Consider the following 19,347-nt stretch of genomic DNA (forward strand, 5'->3'; position numbering starts at 1 on the left):
TCCATGCTCTGGACACTACGATGACAGACACAGCAAACCTTCTTGCCACAACTCGCATTGATGTGCCATCCTGAGCTGCACTGCCTGAGCCACTTGTGTGGGTTGTAGACTCCGTCTCATGCTACCACTAGAGTGAAAGCACCGCCAGCATTCAAAAGTGACCAAAACATCAGCCAGGAAGCATAGGAACTGAGAAGTGGTCTGTGGTTATGACCTGCAGAACCACTCCTTTATTGGGGGTGTCTTGCTAATTGCCTATAATTTCCACCTGTTGTCTATTCCATTTGCACAACAGCATGTGAAATGTATTGTCAATCAGTGTTGCTTCCTAAGTGGAAAGTTTGATTTCACAGAAGTGTGATTGACTTGGAGTTACATTGTGTTGTTTAAGTGTTCCCTTAATTTTTTTGAGCAGTATATATATATATATATGTATAACCTATGGAATCTATAGAACCTATCGAATCAATATACAGTCTAAGTCGGAAGTTTACACATACACTTACGTTGAAGTCATTAAAACTTGTTTTTCAACCCCTCCACAAATTTCTTGTTTACAAACTATAGTTTTGTCAAGTCGGTTAGGACATCTACTTGGTGCATGACACAAGTAATTTTTCCAACTATCGTTTACAGGCAGATTATTTCACTTATAATTCACTGCATCACAATTCCAGTGGGTCAGAAGTTTACATACACTAAGTTGACTGTGCCTTTAAACAGCTTGGAAAATTACAGAAAATTATGTCATGGCTTTAGAAGCTCCTGATAGGCTAATTGACATCATTTGAATCAATTGGAGGTGTACCTGTAATGTATTTCAAGGCCTACCTTCAAACTCAGTGCCTCTTTGCTTGACATCATGGGAAAATCAAAAGAAATCTGCCAAGACCTCAGAAAAACAATTGATGACCTCCACAAGTTTGGCTCATCCTTGGGAGCAATTTCCAAACGCCTGAAGGTACCACGTTCATCTGTACAAACAATAGTACGCAAATATAAACACCATGGGACCACGCAGCCGCCATACCGCTCAGGAAGGAGACACGTTCTGTCTCCTAGAGATGAACGTGGTGCGAAAAGTCAATCCCAGAACAGCAAAGGACCTTGTGAAGATGCTGGAGGAAACAGGAACAAAAGTATCTATATCCACAGTAAAACGAGTCCTATATTGACATAACCTGAAGGGCCGCTCAGCAAGGAAGAAGCCACTGCTCCAAAACCGCCATAAAAAGCCAGACTACGGTTTGCAACTGCACATGGGGACAAATATCGTACTTTTTGGAGAAATGTCCTCTGACATGAAACAAAAATAGAACTGTTTGGCCATAATGACCATCGTTATGTTTGGAGGAAAAAGGAGAGGCTTGCAAGCCAAAGAACATCATCCCAACCATGAAGCACAGGGGTGGAAGCATCATGTTGTGGGGGTGCTTTGCTGCAGGAGGGACTGGTGCACTTCACAAAATAGATGCCATCATGAGGTAGGAGAATTATGTGGATATATTGAAGCAACATCTCAAGACATCAGTCAGGAAGTTAAAGCTTGGTCACAAATGTCTTCCAAATGGACAATGACCCCAAGCGTATTTCTAAAGTTGTGGCAAAATGGCTTAAGGACAACAAAGTCGAGGTATTGGGAGTGGCCATCACAACGCCCTGACCTCAATCCTATAGAAAATCTGTGGGCAGAACTGAAAAAGCGTGTGTGAGCAAGGAGGCCTGCACAGCTGACTCAGTTCTACCAGCTCTGTCAGGAGGAATGGGCCAAAATTCACCCAACTTATTGTGGGAAGCTACCCGTAACATTTGACCCAAGTGAAACAACTTAAAGGCAATGCTACCAAATACTAATTGAGTGTATGTAAACTTCTGAACCACTGGGAATGTGATGAAAGAAATAAAAGCTGAAATAAATCACTATTATTCTGAAATTTCACATTCTTAAAACAGTGGTGATCCTAACTGACCTAAGACAGGGAATTTTTATTAGGATTAAATGTCAGGAATTGTGAAAAACTCAGTTTAAATGTATTTGGCTAAGGTCTATGTAAACTTCTGACTTCAACTGTATGTATACTGTAGCTAAGTAATAAGTGTATGTTGTGTAGTTGCCCATGTGCCTCTAATAATTTGGTCCCTTTCTCCTTCATAACATAGCCTACTGTTTTGATTTGGTGGTGCACATTTAGCCTACAGCCTGTTTAGAGAAACGTAAATCATTGACAATTGTAAGAGCTTTCATTGGTCTCCTTAAATTCTCCCTTAATTTATCCTATGGTTCTGACTTGGTGTACAGGGAGAACACTAAGAATGGCCCATGTTCTGAATTCTGTCACTGTGCATTTAAAAAGGGCTGAACAGATAGTTGACTACATCCATTTTAGCTCGCTCATTGTAGTAATAAAAATGACAGATTTCCTCATCATTGTTTCCTTATGCCAGACTATGCATGTAACTGGTGTGAAATGGCTAGCTAGTTAGCGGTGGTGCGCGCTAATAGCGTTTCAATCGGGTGACGTCACTCGCTCTGAAGTAGTTGTTTCCTTATGCCAGAGTATGCATGTAACTGGTGTGAAATGGCTAGCTAGTTAGCGGTGGTGCGCGCTAATAGCGTTTCAATCGGGTGACGTCACTCGCTCTGAAGTAGTTGTTTCCTTATGCCAGAGTATGCATGTAACTGGTGTGAAATGGCTAGCTAGTTAGCGGGGTGCGCGCTAATAGCGTTTCAATCGGGTGACGTCACTCGCTCTGAAGTAGTTGTTTCCTTATGCCAGAGTATGCATGTAACTGGTGTGAAATGGCTAGCTAGTTAGCGGTGGTGCGCGCTAATAGCATTTCAATCGAGTGACGTCACTCGCTCTGAAGTAGTTGTTTCCTTATGCCAGAGTATGCATGTAACTGGTGTGAAATGGCTAGCTAGTTAGCGGTGGTGCGCGCTAATAGCATTTCAATCGGGTGACGTCACTCGCTCTGAGACCTTGAAGTAGTTGTTCCCCTTGCTCTGCAAGGGCCGTGGCTTTTGTGGAGCGATGCTTCGAAGGTGGCTGTTGTCGATGTGTGCAGAGGGTCCCTGGTTCGAGCCCAGGTAGGGAAGGAAGCGAAACTGTTACATGTACAGCTTAAAATTGTTAGAAACCACATTTGTTTAAGTAAGTCTGAAATATTAACTTTATTTTAAATTAGTCAGTAAACGAGGCTGAATAAACTGTTTCGCTGCCAGACAAGGCTCAGCTGATAGCCAGGTGAGGATTCACGCCACGAAGCTGAAAGGAAACCCTTGCTGCTGGGACAGCTTTATGTAGGCCCTAACAGTTTGTGGGAACCGTTATAGTGTTGGGACGGCTTAATGTAGGCCCTAACAGTTTGTGGGAACCGTTATAGTGTTGGGACGGCTTAATTTAGGCCCTAACAGTTTGTGGGAACCGTTATAGTGTTGGGACGGCTTAATGTAGGCCCTAACAGTTTGTGGGAACCGTTATAGTGTTGGGACGGCTTAATGTAGGCCCTAACAGTTTGTGGGAACCGTTATAGTGTTGGGACGGCTTAATGTAGGCCCTAACAGTTTGTGGGAACCGTTATAGTGTTGGGACAGCTTAATGTAGGCCCTAACAGTTTGTGGGAACCGTTATAGTGCAATTAATGTATTGTTTAGTGGCATGCATAATGACAAGTGGATTTTGCACTCCTCAAAACACAGGAAATAGACGGCTGAAAAATGACCAATCCTCAGGTGGACGATTCATGCACTTAGCTAACTCAAGGTAACTGCCCGTTACACAGCTGCTGTGCTGGCTCTACGCAGTCACCTCACAAGGTACAATTCTCATTAGTGGTAAAGTCTCACATAGCGATTGGCTGTACGGTCCAAGGACGTCAGGCTACTTATTAAGGGAACGTCCAAAAAGGCTGCAGCATGGCAGGAATGGACTACGAGGCACCATTGTGTGTGTTTATTCTGTACATTTAAGTCATTTAGCAGAAGGTCCATTTGTAGTATTTCAGATCCACAACGGCCCGGTCGGTAGCGGACTGCATAGTGACGGCCCGGTCGGTAGCGGACTGCATAGTGACGGCCCGGTCGGTTGCAGACTGCATAGTGACGGCCCGGTCGGTAGCAGACTGCATAGTGACGGCCCGGTCGGTAGCAGACTGCATAGTGACGGCCCGGTCGGTAGCAGGGCCCGGTCGGTAGCAGACTGCATAGTGACGGCCCGGTCGGTAGCAGACTGCATAGTGACGGCCCGGTCGGTAGCAGACTGCATAGTGACGGCCCGGTCGGTAGCAGACTGCATAGTAACGGCCCGGTCGGTAGCAGACTGCATAGTGACGGCCCGGTCGGTAGCAGACTGCATAGTGACGGCCCGGTCGGTAGCAGACTGCATAGTAACAGCCCGGTCGGTAGCAGACTGCATAGTGACGGCCCGGTCGGTAGCAGACTGCATAGTGACGGCCCGGTCGGTAGCAGACTGCATAGTGACGGCCCGGTCGGTAGCAGACTGCATAGTGACGGCCCAGTCGGTATTTCAGCAGGAAAGAGTAGGCCATTGAGTGCCGTGTTAAAATTGACGTTGCGCTCGTCATACACAGACCATTGACAGTAACAAAGTCAAGCTGCTTGACTACCTATACTGGACATCTGGAAGTCACAGCGTGACCAAATGGACAAGATAACAGAAGTTGTATGAGTGCTCCAAGTACAAAAAACATATATATATATATATATATATAGTTCCTCATTTTATTTTTAGTCATACAAAAAAAAAAAAAAAAAAAAATAGGATACAAAAAGTTACATTGGCAGCCTGTCTTACTAAGACAAACAAATAATTGTTCCAATACCCATAATGCTTAGCGAGTAGCAAAGTGACTGATATTCATTCTACGTAGTTTGCTAACGTGGATGTTGGGAACGTTGTTACAGCCTAAACAGCACCCGATCTAATGAATTACTTTTGACCATAACCCAAATGGGCTTCGGTCAATAGTAGTGCACAGAATGCTATTTGCGATGCAGCCATAGTGTATGGTTAAAGGGGGGGGGGGGGGGGTCTGTTCCAATACCTACGCTAGCATACTACATTGTATTCCTGATACATTGTTTCATACTTTCTATGTAGTGTGGAGGATTGAACAGAATTAAAGGGTTTAGTGGGGGGGGGGGGGGGGTGGAAAGCAGCCTCCCGTCTCCTAGCGTTGGTCCCTTCTCGCCTCAGGAGGGGGGTGGACTCGCCGACTCGGACCTCTCGACGTCGCTGACCTGCCTCTTCATCACCATCTCCCTGGCAACGCAGGTCACCTGGCCGTTGGTCAGAGTCATGGCCGCCGTCCTGGAAAAGAGAAGGAGAGGTTGAGAGAGAGAAAAAAAATAAAAAAGATCCAGGGTCGTATTCAACAGGGTGCAACTTGCTTAGTGTTACAAAAACAAAAAATGTCATGATTACTTCTTACTCTGTGCCAGAAAGGAATGTCTGTTGTAGGGAGGTAGTATTCAGGAAGCAAGACAACGCCCTAATAAGGCTACAGAGAGTTCACCCTGTACGACCGTTGAAAAAAGTTTTGCAACACTTTATAAAAAAGAACTGGTTCTTTGGGATTGTCAAATGGAGGTGACAGAACGTATCCTTACTGCTTCTAGAGTGAAGTTGGGTAGCCTGTTTCTCCCCATGACAACCAGTTGCTGGTCAGCCTGTTTCTCCTCATGACAACCAGTTGCTGGTCAGCCTGTTTCTCCCCATGACAACCAGTTGCTGGTCAGCCTGTTTCTCCCCATGACAACCAGTTGCTGGTCAGCCTGTTTCTCTCCCACTACGACAGCCAGTTGCTGGTCAGCCTGTTTCTCTCCCACTACGACAGCCAGTTGCTGGTCAGCCTGTTTCTCTCCCACTACGACAGCCAGTTGCTGGTCAGCCTGTTTCTCTCCCACTACGACAGCCAGTTGCTGGTCAGCCTGTTTCTCCCCATGACAACCAGTTGCTGGTCAGCCTGTTTCTCTCCCACTACGACAGCCAGTTGCTGGTCGGCCTGTTTCTCCCCATGACAACCAGTTGCTGGTCAGCCTGTTTCTCCCCATGACAACCAGTTGCTGGTCAGCCTGTTTCTCCCCATGACAACCAGTTGATGGTCAGCCTGTTTCTCTCCCACTACGACAGCCAGTTTCTGGCCGGCCTGTTTCTCTCCATGACAACCAGTTGCTGGTCAGCCTGTTTCTCTCCATGACAGCCAGTTCAAACACCACACTTCTCCCCTAGTCTACTTACTTCTGCTGGGCCTCCTCCGTCAGAGTGGTCATTCCTGGCTGGTTCTGCTTCCCAAAGAAGAAGCTGGACCACCAATGTCCCGAGTCTTGTTTTGGCAGACCTAGGAACAGATTAGGACAAGGTCAAAACACTACAAAAAGGTCTCACCTCAGAGGGTTTACTGCACAGAACAGGAGTTCTGGAGTAATGACTGAATGTACAGTAAATTGTTCCCAGGTTTCAACAGGTCATTGCTCAAAATGCCATGTCACATTAAAAACAATTGCAGTTCATCACTTTAGCTAGTAGATCACAAGTCAACTGACTGCGCTAGGGTGACCACATTTTTTTTTTAAATATCCAAATGTACGAACAGGATGATTTTGATGTCACAAAGTGCTGTACAGAAAACCCAGCTTAAAACAAGCAACGCAGGTGTAGAAGCTTAGGTTGAGTCCTCACCACTTATCATTTGAACAAATTCCTAAAACACAAGCTTCGTGAGTCAATTATAACGGTCAAGCCATTTTGACATACCAAAAGACCAGTAGGTCTATGCTAGTAAAGTGTTGCTTGCTGTCACCTTGCAGGCGAGCTGGAAAGTAAACTGTATATCCTTGATCAAAACCATTTTTTGTTGCAGCATATTTCTTGTGGCAATACTCCTGCCCTAAAAATTTGACATTTTGCACTTGATTGTGTACCTGGATGATGATGTGGAATGATTTCCCCGCTGTACTCTGAGCTGCCACAGGAGCTGCTGCTGCTGGAGGTGGAGCCGATGCGCCCTGGAAAAACAAACACAATAGTAATGTGAAGGTTAGGCGAGAGGACAACGCTATACAAATACAACACCCTCACAAGCTCTTTTCCGGGATATTAAGTCACAGAATCCATCCATAATCTCGTCACCGTATCAGGATAGGACAATAGAATGCAACCCATTCATGACCAAGAGGTGAGATCCCAAAAACTTCATACTGTTGTCTCAAGAGAATCCAGGGCAAAACAAGCCCCCCCCCCACCCCACCTAATACACAGAAACCACTCTGTCATAGTCTAGGGTTAGACAGGGCAAAACAAACCCACCCCTCCCCCTAATACAAGAGAAACCACTCTGTCATAGTCTAGGGTTAGACAGGGCAAAACAAACCCACCCCTCCCCCTAATACAAGAGAAACCACTCTGTCATAGTCTAGGGTTAGACAGGGCAAAACAAACCCACCCCTCCCCCTAATACAAGAGAAACCACTCTGTCATAGTCTAGGGTTAGACAGGGCAAAACAAACCCACCCCTCCCCCTAATACAAGAGAAACCACTCTGTCATAGTCTAGGGTTAGACAGGGCAAAACAAAACCACACCCCACCACCTAATACAAGAATCCTGGCCCTCGCTACATATTCGTCGCCAGACCCACTGGCTCCAGGTCATCTACAAGTCCATGCTAGGTAAAGCTCCGCCTTATCTCAGTTCACTGGTCACGATGGCAACACCCACCCGTAGCACGCGCTCCAGCAGGTGTATCTCACTGATCATCCCTAAAGCAAACACCTCATTTGGCCGCCTTTCGTTCCAGTTCTCTGCTGCCTGTGACCAGAACGAATTGCAAAAAAATAAAAAAAATAAAAATTAAAAAATTGCTGAAGCTGGAGACTTATATCTCCCTCACTAACTTCAAACATCTGCTATCTGAGCAGCTAACCGATCGCTGCAGCTGTACATAGTCTATCGGTAAATAGCCCACCCATTTTTACCTACCTCATCCCCATACTGTTTTTATTTATTTACTTTTCTACTCTTTTGCACACCAATATCTCTACCTGTACATGACCATCTGATCATTTATCACTCCAGTGCAAAATTGTAATTATTCGCCTACCTCCTCATGCCTTTTGCACACAATGTATATAGACTTTTTTTCCTACTGTGTTATTGACTTGTTAATTGTTTACTCCATGTGTAACTCTGTGTTGTCTGTTCACACTGCTATGCTTTATCTTGGCCAGGTCGCAGTTGCAAATGAGAACTTCTTCTCAACTAGCCTACCTGGTTAAATAAAATAAAAAATAAAAGAGAAACCACTCTGTCATAGTCTAGGGTTAGACAGGGCAAAACAAGCCCCCACCCACCTAATACACAGAAACCACTCAGTCATAGTCTAGGGTTAGCCAGGGCATAACAAGCCCCCCCCTCCCCTAATACAAGAGAAACCACTCAGTCATAGTCTAGGGTTAGACAGGGCAAAACAAGCCCCCCCCTCCCCCACACACCACCTAATACAAGAGAAACCAGTCCTGTCCGTCACATAAGGCAGGATTTCCTCAAACTCGTTCCTGGGGCCACGTTTTGGAATTTGCCCCAGATGACCAACTCATCCAGCTTTGATTATCTGAATCAGCTGTAGTCACAGGGCAGAAAACAAAATGTGTACCGAGGGGGGGCGGAGTTTGGGAAATCCTGACAAGGTACAGGCAAGAGAGACGACTAGCATGAGTTACACATATCTGTTTGTGCGGACATGTCAACTCCTTGTCATGTTTGGTGTAACAGTGACATCACGGTTGGCAAGATAGCGCAAACAGTTCTGGGACAGTTGGGCTAAGTTCAGGGGATATGAGAGGGCTTGAGAACACACTACTGTCGAAGGCAGAACATCAGAACTTATAAAATCTTTCTGAAGACAAAAGGATTTTTTAAAAATCACACAGCTTGATTGATTTAGGGCCTGAGGGCTAAGTCTGTAAAGAATATGACCCTGCCCAAGAGCTACTCACTTCGGTGGTAGTCATGGGTTGCCACAAGAGAACCGCCTGCGTTGATCGCTGCCATTCTCACGAACTTGTTGAATCATGCGTTAGAAACCCTGGAAGGAAGGACGTTTGAGTCAGACACATTGGTACATAAGACTATCAAACAATTTCTGTGCCAATGATGTATTTGAATACCATCATTTTACATTAGGATTATTATATATATTTTTTAAAGTACGTAAATGTAGAAATTGACTCATTGAATTCATAAAAATGATGTAGCATTTTATGATTTTATTAAACTGAATATTTAGTTTGATGATTGCAGTCAGATTTCTTTAGCCTGTTGAGCTAAAGCCTCATTGGTCCTTTGTCTTGGATGGGTCTTTTCAAGGAGGTCAGGGGGGGGGGTAAAGTGTAACAAGTTGGGTCGGTGACCACGCTCCTATGATAACTAACTTATCGGAGCCCTGAAAAGTTGCATGGTCTGGTACACAAGAGACCTGGGTTAGAACCCCATCAGTCAAACACACACGTCTTAGCCTCGCAAGTTTACATGAATGTTCGCTATATGCGGTAGCCAGTCTGGTAATCACAACCCCCCCCCCTCCCCCCCATTAAGTGGGGTGCACAGACCCCTCCTGCTTGCCACACAGTGCGGTGCAATACACCTGCTTTCAAACAGTCAGTTATAGAGGTACTGATCTGTGTAGGAGGTGAAATGTATCTTCGTTGAACCACACCCTTGATGAGTAACCTTGCTGGAGACTAAGTCTTGATAGCTTCCTGAACTCATCCCTATGGGTTCAGGAAGTGTGCCAAGTGTGCAAACAGTTGTGAAATGCCGGAGACCTGGTTCGAACCCAGTTAGTCACACGAGCAACATTAAAATAGGGAGTGATAAAGTTATCCTTAGAAGGGCTATTCAACTATTTTGTTTTTTTTGCGGGACACTCCCTTCTAAGGCGGCCTATGAGCACAATAGATGGGGCCCAGGAAACACATCCATGTTGCAGAGAGTTTCCAAGAATGTGGTCATAGTCAAAGCGTTTGATTCTCTGTTCTCTTAACTTTCCTGGCAGGCAAAGTGTAAGGATGTCTCTGGTTTTGAGTTTGAATTTAAAAACTGAATGCATCGGAGAAGGTTAATATATGAAACAATGATTAACTTAAAATGGTTTGTAAACGTGAAACAAATGCAACATCTACCATATTGAAACTGAATATATGAATTGCGTTTAATTATGAATTAACAGAATGGAATATTCAGTCAATGTTAAGTAATTAACTACAAGTTGAATGTATTAATACAATCATTCAACGTGTGCATTACAACTGAAAAACATTCAATTCAAATATATACAATTCAAGTACTGAAATAGCGCCATAAGACATTACTGCACACGTTTTTGTAATGATATTGCGCCTCAGCATACATGGGTGGCTAAGTACAAACAGTAAGTAATAAGTCAAATAGTAAACGGTTACTTCTCACACTTAGAACAAATTCTTATTTTACAATGATGGCTTAACTGACTTAAAATATATTTACGCAATCATCAATGGCAATGCTGCCTCAAAATGTTAGTGGTTGCCCGATATCTGGTCTGTGACGTTTAGGCATCCAATAACGTTACTACCGAACACATAATACACTAGTTTAATTGTTTCCCATATGACAATGTATCCCTCACATCCGGGGTTGCTTAACCCAGGGAATGCAGGGCCATTCGACCTACAGCAATCCCATGATTTAAAACCGCAGTCATTCGCTGCGGTACACTACGTTACGTTAGATACACTACGTTACGTTAGATACACTACGTTACGTTACGTTAGATACGGCGCCTAGTTATCCATGTTTTGCTAACAATGACAACGGTTCTCATTCTTGGGAATTTGGTTGAAAGAAAAAAAAGAGGAACACGGGTTTTGAACAACAAAACATAAAAATGTGTTGGTCTGTGTATGCTGAAGAAAACAAAGCTAGCTCGACTAACGTTAATTACGCTAAACCTTTGATCTGTCGATGGCATTCGTTGGTGAAAAGGGACGAAACACCTATATAAAAAATATATAAAAAATCTTGCCTGGCAGTATTGGCACACAATAACATGAAAATTGAGCGTAGCAACAAACGAATTAGTTACAGAAGAAAATAAAAGAAATAGGCTGAAATCAGGAGGACTTCGTGACGTTTCCATATACAAAAAGGTCCTAAAACATAACCGGGCATCTTTTTCTTCTTCTAGCATTATAGTAACTAACATCGTTTTAGTCTCTTATCAAACATCCGTTTTCAATCAAATCTCACCTTTTTGTTACCCAGCCGTGCTGACGTTTAACAGCACCCAACTCAATCGGCGAGGCTTAGGAGAGTAAACGCTAGGCGACGGGGCCCATTTGAAAATACCTTTTTGGGTAAATAAAAAAATAAAAAAACCTCCAACGATATATCTGCAGTAAATGTCTTGCCTGAATGAAGGGTGGCGAGGACTTTTTATACTACGAGGCGACCGACAGTTGAAGAGACAAGGAGGGGCTTGAACTTAGGTAACGCACAGTGGGGTTGGCTGAGTTGTCTGGAGAAAAAGAAGTGAACAGCAAATCCAATACAATTTTCAATTCAATTTAAAGGCTTTATTGGCATGGGATACATATGTTTATATTGCCAAAGCAATACAGCATTCTCTAGGACGAAAGTATTAAAAAATATATATATATATAACTATACTGAACAAAACTATAAACACAATATGTAAAGTGTTGGTCACATGTTTTCATGGGCTGAAATAAAAGAAATGTTTCACATGCACAAATTTTTTTATTTATCTCAAATTGTCAGCACAAATTGATTTCCATCCCTGTAATTTAACATTTCTCCTTTGCCAAGATAATCCAACCACTTGACATGTGTGACATATCAAGAGGCTGATTAAACAGCACGATTATTACACAGGTGCACCTTGTGTTGGGGACAATAAAAGGTCACTAACATGTGCAGTTCAAATCAAATCAAATTTTATTTGTCACATACACATGGTTAGCAGATGTTAATGCGAGTGTAGCGAAATGCTTGTGCTTCTAGTTCCGACAATGCAGTGATAACCAACAAGTAATCTAACTAACAATTCCAAAACTACTGTCTTATACACAGTGTAAGGGGATAAAGAATATGTACATAAGGATATATGAATGAGTGATGGTACAGAGCAGCATACAGTAGATGGTATCGAGTACAGTATATACATATGAGATGAGTATGTAGACAAAGTAAACAAAGTGGCATAGTTAAAGTGGCTAGGGATACATGTATTACATAAGGATGCAGTCGATGATGTAGAGTACAGTATATACGTATGCGTATGAGATGAATAATGTAGGGTAAGTAACATTATATAAGGTAGCATTGTTTAAAGTGGCTAGTGATATATTTACATCATTTCCCATCAATTCCCATTATTAAAGTGGCTGGAGTTGTCAGTGTCAATCAGTGTGTTGGCAGCAGCCACTCAATGTTAGTGGTGGCTGTTTAACAGTCTGATGGCCTTGAGATAGAAGCTGTTTTTCAGTCTCTCGGTCCCAGCTTTGATGCACCTGTACTGACCTCGCCTTCTGGATGATAGCGGGGTGAACAGGCAGTGGTTCGGGTGGTTGATGTCCTTCGCTCTGGATAAGAGCGTCTGCTAAATGACTTAAATGTAAATGTAAATGATCTTTATGGCCTTCCTGTAACATCGGGTGGTGTAGGTGTCCTGGAGGGCAGGTAGTTTGCCCCCGGTGATGCGTTGTGCAGACCTCACTACCCTCTGGAGAGCCTTACGGTTGAGGGCGGAGCAGTTGCCGTACCAGGCGGTGATACAGCCCGCCAGGATGCTCTCGATTGTGCATCTGTAGAAGTTTGTGAGTGCTTTTGGTGACAAGCCGAATTTCTTCAGCCTCCTGAGGTTGAAGAGGCGCTGCTGCGCCTTCTTCACGACGCTGTTTTGTCACACAGTACAATGCCACAGATGTCTTAAGTTGAGGGAGCGTGGAATTGGCATGCTGACTGCAGGAATGTCCAACAGAGCTGTTGCAAGAGAATTGAATGTTCATTTCTCTACGGTATGCTGCGTCCAACATTGTTTTAGAGAATTTGTCAGTACCGGTCTCACATCCGCAGACCACGTGTAACCACGCCAGCCCAGGACCTCCACCTCCACAGACCACAGGTAACCACGCCAGCCCAGGACCTCCACCTCCACAGACCACGTGTAACCACGCCAGCCCAGGACCTCCACCTCCACAGACCACAGGTAACCACGCCAACCCAGGACCTCCACCTCCACAGACCACAGGTAACCACGCCAGCCCAGGACCTCCACCTCCACAGACCACAGGTAACCACGCCAGCCCAGGACCTCCACCTCCACAGACCACAGGTAACCACGCCCAGGACCTCCACCTCCACAGACCAGCCCAGGACCTCCACCTCCACAGACCACAGGTAACCACGCCAGCCCAGGACCTCCACCTCCACAGACCACAGGTAACCACGCCAGCCCAGGACCTCCACCTCCACAGACCACAGGTAACCACGCCAGCCCAGGACCTCCACCTCCACAGACCACAGGTAACCACGCCAGCCCAGGACCTCCACCTCCACAGACCACCCAGGACCTCCACAGACCACGTAACCACGCCCAGGACCAGGTCCACCTCCACAGACCACAGGTAACCACGCCAACCCAGGACCTCCACCTCCACAGACCACAGGTAACCAGCCAACCCAGGACCTCCACCTCCACAGACCACAGGTAACCACGCCAACCCAGGACCTCCACAGACCAGGTAACCAGGAACCACAGGTAACCACGCCAGCCCAGGACCTCCACCTCCACAGACCACAGGTAACCACGCCAGCCCAGGACCTCCACCTGTAACCACGCCAACCCAGGACCTCCACCTCCACAGACCACAGGTAACCACGCCACCCAGGACCTCCACCTCCACAGACCACAGGTTCCACCTCCACAGACCACAGGTTTCAGGTAACCACGCCAGCCCAGGACCTCCACCTCCACAGACCACAGGTAACCACGCCAGCCCAGGACCTCCACCTCCACAGACCACAGGTAACCACGCCAGCCCAGGACCTCCACCTCCACAGACCACAGGTAACCACGCCAACCCAGGACCTCCACCTCCACAGACCACAGGTAACCACGCCAGCCCAGGACCTCCACCTCCACAGACCACAGGTAACCACGCCAACCCAGGACCTCCACCTCCACAGACCACAGGTAACCACGCCAACCCAGGACCTCCACCTCCACAGACCACAGGTAACCACGCCAGCCCAGGACCTCCACCTCCACAGACCACAGGTAACCACGCCAGCCCAGGGACGCCCTCCACAGACCACAGGTAACCACGCCAACCCAGGACCTCCACCTCCACAGGACCAGCCCAGGTCCACAGACCACAGGTAACCACGCCAACCCAGGACCTCCACCTCCACAGACCACAGGTAACCACGCCAACCCAGGACCTCCACCTCCACAGACCACAGGTAACCACGCCAACCCAGGACCTCCACCTCCACAGACCACAGGTAACCACGCCAACCCAGGACCTCCACAGACCACAGGTAACCACGCCAGCCCAGGACCTCCACCTCCACAGACCACAGGTAACCACGCCAGCCCAGGACCTCCACCTCCACAGACCACAGGTAACCACGCCAACCCAGGACCTCCACCTCCACAGACCACAGGTAACCACGCCAGCCCAGGACCTCCACCTCCACAGACCACAGGTAACCACGCCAACCCAGGACCTCCACCTACCACCACAGGTAACCACGCCAACCCAGGACCTCCACCTCCACAGACCCTAACCACGCCAAGCCCACCTCCACAGGTCCACAGACCACCAACCCAGGACCTCCACCTCCACAGACCACAGGTAACCACGCCAACCCAGGACCTCCACCTCCACAGACCACAGGTAACCACGCCCAGGGACCACAGGACCTCCACAACCACGCCAACCCAGGACCTCCACCTCCACAGACCACAGGTAACCACGCCAGCCCAGGACCTCCACCTCCACAGACCACAGGTAACCACGCCAACCCAGGACCTCCACCTCCACAGACCACAGGTAACCACGCCAGCCCAGGACCTCCACATTTTTTCTTTTTTATTATCTTTTACCAGATCTAATGAGTTATATTATTCTACATTCATTTCACATTTGAACAAACTTCAAAGTGTTTCCTTTCAAATGGTAACAAGAATACTTGCTTCAGGTCCTGAGCTACAGGCAGTTAGATTTGGGTATGTTATTTTAGGTGAAAATTGGTTTCAAAAAATAAGTGCTAAGTAAAAAATACATGAAAATAAAAGTAACGAAATAATTAAACAACAGCCGTAAAATAATAATAACAATAGTGAGGCTATAATCAGGGTGTACCGCTACAGAGTCAATATGCAGGGCACCGGTTAGTCTAGGTAATTAAGGTGAGGCTATAATCAGGGTGTACCGCTACAGAGTCAATATGCAGGGCACCGGTTAGTCTAGGTAATTAAGGTGAGGCTATAATCAGGGTGTACCGCTACAGAGTCAATATGCAGGGCACCGGTTAGTCTAGGTAATTAAGGTGAGGCTATAATCAGGGTGTACCGCTACAGAGTCAATATGCAGGGCACCGGTTAGTCTAGGTAATTAAGGTGAGGCTATAATCAGGGTGTACCGCTACAGAGTCAATATGCAGGGCACCGGTTAGTCTAGGTAATTAAGGTGAGGCTATAATCAGGGTGTACCGCTACAGAGTCAATATGCAGGGCACCGGTTAGTCTAGGTAATTAAGGTGAGGCTATAATCAGGGTGTACCGCTACAGAGTCAATATGCAGGGCACCGGTTAGTCTAGGTAATTAAGGTGAGGCTATAATCAGGGTGTACCGCTACAGAGTCAATATGCAGGGCACCGGTTAGTCTAGGTAATTAAGGTGAGGCTATAATCAGGGTGTACCGCTACAGAGTCAATATGCAGGGCACCGGTTAGTCTAGGTAATTAAGGTGAGGCTATAATCAGGGTGTACCGCTACAGAGTCAATATGCAGGGCACCGGTTAGTCTAGGTAATTAAGGTGAGGCTATAATCAGGGTGTACCGCTACAGAGTCAATATGCAGGGCACCGGTTAGTCTAGGTAATTAAGGTGAGGCTATAATCAGGGTGTACCGCTACAGAGTCAATATGCAGGGCACCGGTTAGTCTAGGTAATTAAGGTGAGGCTATAATCAGGGTGTACCGCTACAGAGTCAATATGCAGGGGCACCGGTTAGTCTAGGTAATTAAGGTGAGGCTATAATCAGGGTGTACCGCTACAGAGTCAATATGCAGGGCACCGGTTAGTGAGGCTCCAGGGGTAATTACAGGTGAGGCTATAATCAGGGGTGTACCGCTACAGAGTCAATATGCAGGGCACCGGTTAGTCTAGGTAATTAAGGTGAGGCTATAATCAGGGTGTACCGCTACAGAGTCAATATGCAGGGCACCGGTTAGTCTAGGTAATTAAGGTGAGGCTATAATCAGGGTGTACCGCTACAGAGTCAATATGCAGGGCACCGGTTAGTCTAGGTAATTAAGGTGAGGCTATAATCAGGGTGTACCGCTACAGAGTCAATATGCAGGGCACCGGTTAGTCTAGGTAATTAAGGTGAGGCTATAATCAGGGTGTACCGCTACAGAGTCAATATGCAGGGCACCGGTTAGTCTAGGTAATTAAGGTGAGGCTATAATCAGGGTGTACCGCTACAGAGTCAATATGCAGGGCACCGGTTAGTCTAGGTAATTAAGGTGAGGCTATAATCAGGGTGTACCGCTACAGAGTCAATATGCAGGGCACCGGTTAGTCTAGGTAATTAAGGTGAGGCTATAATCAGGGTGTACCGCTACAGAGTCAATATGCAGGGCACCGGTTAGTCTAGGTAATTAAGGTGAGGCTATAATCAGGGTGTACCGCTACAGAGTCAATATGCAGGGCACCGGTTAGTCTAGGTAATTAAGGTGAGGCTATAATCAGGGTGTACCGCTACAGAGTCAATATGCAGGGCACCGGTTAGTCTAGGTAATTAAGGTGAGGCTATAATCAGGGTGTACCGCTACAGAGTCAATATGCAGGGCACCGGTTAGTCTAGGTAATTAAGGTGAGGCTATAATCAGGGTGTACCGCTACAGAGTCAATATGCAGGGCACCGGTTAGTCTAGGTAATTAAGGTAGGCTATAATCAGGGTGTACCGCTGGGACAGAGTTCAATATCACTCTAGGTAATAAGCTATAATCAATGGCAGTCCAGGGGTTAGTCTAGGTAATTAAGGTGAGGCTATAATCAGGGTGTACCGCTACAGAGTCAATATGCAGGGCACCGGTTAGTCTAGGTAATTAAGGTGAGGCTATAATCAGGGTGTACCGCTACAGAGTCAATATGCAGGGCACCCAGGTGAGGCTATAATCAGGGTGTACCGCTACAGAGTCAATATGCAGGGCCGGTTAGTCTAGGTAATTAAGGTGAGGCTATAATCAGGGTGTACCGCTACAGAGTCAATATGCAGGGCACCGGTTAGTCTAGGTAATTAAGGTGAGGCTATAATCAGGGTGTTACAGAGTCAATATGCAGGGCACGGTTAGAGGTAATTAAGGTGAGGCTATAATCAGGGTGTCTACAGAGTCAATATGCAGGGTACCGGTTAGTCTAGTAAAAAGGCTTTAATCAGGGTGTTGCGTTTATACAGAGTCAATATGCAGGGCACTAGGTAATTAAGGTGGGTTAGTCTAGGTAATTAAGGTGAGGCTATAATCAGGGTGTACCGCTACAGAGTCAATATGCAGGGCACCGGTTAGTCTAGGTAATTAAGGTGAGGCTATAATCAGGGTGCGCTACAGAGTCAATATGCAGGGCACCGGTTAGTCTAGGTAATTAAGGTGAGGCTATAATCAGGGTGTACCGGTCAGAGTCAATATGCAGGGCACCGGTTTTTCTAGGTAATTAAGGTGAGGCTATAATCAGGGTGTACCGCTACAGAGTCAATATGCAGGGCACCTTAGTCTAGGTAATTAAGGTGCTATAATCAGGGTGTACCTACAGAGTCAATATGCAGGGCACCGGTTAGTCTAGGTAATTAAGGTGAGGCTATAATCACTGTCTAATCAGACACAGAGTCAATATGCAGGGCACCGGTTAGTCTAAGGTGAGGCTATAAATATACAGAGCTAGGGCACCGGTTGTCTAGGTAATTAAGGTGAGGCTATAATCAGGGTGTACCGCTACAGAGTCAATATGCAGGGCACCGGTTAGTCTAGGTAATTAAGTGTGAGGCTATAATCAGGGTATAATGTACCGCTACAGAGTCAATATGCAGGGCAGTCTAGGTCTAGGTAATTAAGGTGAGGCTATAATCAGGGTGTACCGCTACAGAGTCAATATGCAGGGCACCGGTTAGTCTAGGTAATTAAGGTAATACGTACATGTACATGGAGTTCTATAATCACTCTATAAGAATGCCCTTTTAATTGGCTGGGCCTGGCTCTCAGGCTTAGCTCCCAAGTGGGTGGGCCTATGACCTTCCAGTCCCACCCATGGTTGCGCCACTGCCCAGTCATGTGTAATCCATAGATTAGGGTAGGGCCTAATGAATTCATTTAAATTGACTGATTTCCTTCTATGAAATGTAACTCAGTAAAAACTTTGAAATGGTTATATATTGCGTTTATATTGTTATTCAGTATAGTTATCAACAGTTATAAACAATTACAGCTTCTCTAGCCTTCAGTTTCCCTGGTGGTCTAGTGGTTAGGATTCGGCGCTCTCACCGCCGCGGCCCGGGTTCGATTCCCGGTCAGGGAACAACCATTTTTTTTCACCAGACCTCAAGGGGATATTACGTGAAGTTTTTTTGGCCTTTTATATTTGTTTTATTCATGTACCTAATTGAACTAGACATAGTTATAGGGTAAGTTAATAGGGAAAATACTGTCTTGATAACAAATAGGCTAGGGTCATTGTGTTAATTATGAATGAAAACGCACAAGCAATATCCTTTGCACTTGCTTATGTTGGTGTGTCTTTGTGTGTGGGTTTGTGGTCAATATATGCTTCAGTAAGTAACGAGAGGTAACAACATAGGGAGCTGGAGTTTATACACTTCATTTTATTGTTCCATCATTTAATCCAGTCTGCTCATTGTGATTTAAAATGGATATGATTTAATCCAGTCAGCTCACTGTGATTTAAAATGGATATGATTTAATCCAGTCAGCTCACTGTGATTTAAAATGGATATGATTTAATCCAGTCTGCTCACTGTGATT

At 45.9% G+C, this 19,347-nt stretch overlaps 1 protein-coding gene and 1 non-coding gene across 4 annotated transcripts; one reads left to right on the forward strand and one right to left on the reverse strand.

The window, feature by feature from the left end:
- Positions 1 to 4,727: 4,727 nt before the first annotated feature.
- On the reverse strand, positions 4,728 to 11,510 carry LOC115118517 (pancreatic progenitor cell differentiation and proliferation factor B-like). 3 transcript variants are annotated; one of them, XM_065020960.1, is made up of 5 exons: positions 11,306 to 11,510; positions 9,016 to 9,104; positions 6,944 to 7,027; positions 6,261 to 6,360; positions 4,728 to 5,330 (listed from the first exon to the last, which is right to left on the reverse strand). In XM_065020960.1, the coding sequence occupies exons 2-5, from the start codon at positions 9,068 to 9,070 to the stop codon at positions 5,213 to 5,215; spliced, it is 357 nt and encodes a 118-aa protein (XP_064877032.1). In that variant the 5' UTR covers positions 9,071 to 9,104; positions 11,306 to 11,510; the 3' UTR covers positions 4,728 to 5,212. The 3 variants fall into 3 exon arrangements, with proteins under 3 accessions (XP_064877032.1, XP_064877034.1, XP_064877033.1); XM_065020962.1 differs by lacking the exon at positions 11,306 to 11,510 and adding an exon at positions 10,544 to 10,675; XM_065020961.1 differs by lacking the exon at positions 11,306 to 11,510 and adding an exon at positions 10,529 to 10,675.
- Positions 11,511 to 18,811: 7,301 nt separating this feature from the next.
- On the forward strand, positions 18,812 to 18,883 carry trnae-cuc (transfer RNA glutamic acid (anticodon CUC)). Its single transcript has one exon. It is a non-coding gene; the product is annotated as a tRNA-Glu (tRNA).
- Positions 18,884 to 19,347: the final 464 nt, after the last annotated feature.

This window comes from Oncorhynchus nerka, linkage group LG7 (assembly GCF_034236695.1).
Source record: "Oncorhynchus nerka isolate Pitt River linkage group LG7, Oner_Uvic_2.0, whole genome shotgun sequence".
Taxonomy (NCBI): domain Eukaryota; kingdom Metazoa; phylum Chordata; class Actinopteri; order Salmoniformes; family Salmonidae; genus Oncorhynchus; species Oncorhynchus nerka.

Bases quoted from the DNA above. Each gene is read 5' to 3' on its own strand.
- LOC115118517 (XM_065020960.1), bottom strand. From the start codon at position 9,070: ATGGCAGCGATCAACGCAGGCGGTTCTCTTGTGGCAACCCATGACTAC. The intron at 6,361-6,943 runs GTACACAATCAA...ATCTGTTCCTAG, and splicing joins CATTCCACATCATCATCCAG to GTCTGCCAAAACAAGACTCG. The intron at 5,331-6,260 runs GTAAGTAGACTA...TCTCTTTTCCAG, and splicing joins ACGGAGGAGGCCCAGCAGAA to GACGGCGGCCATGACTCTGA.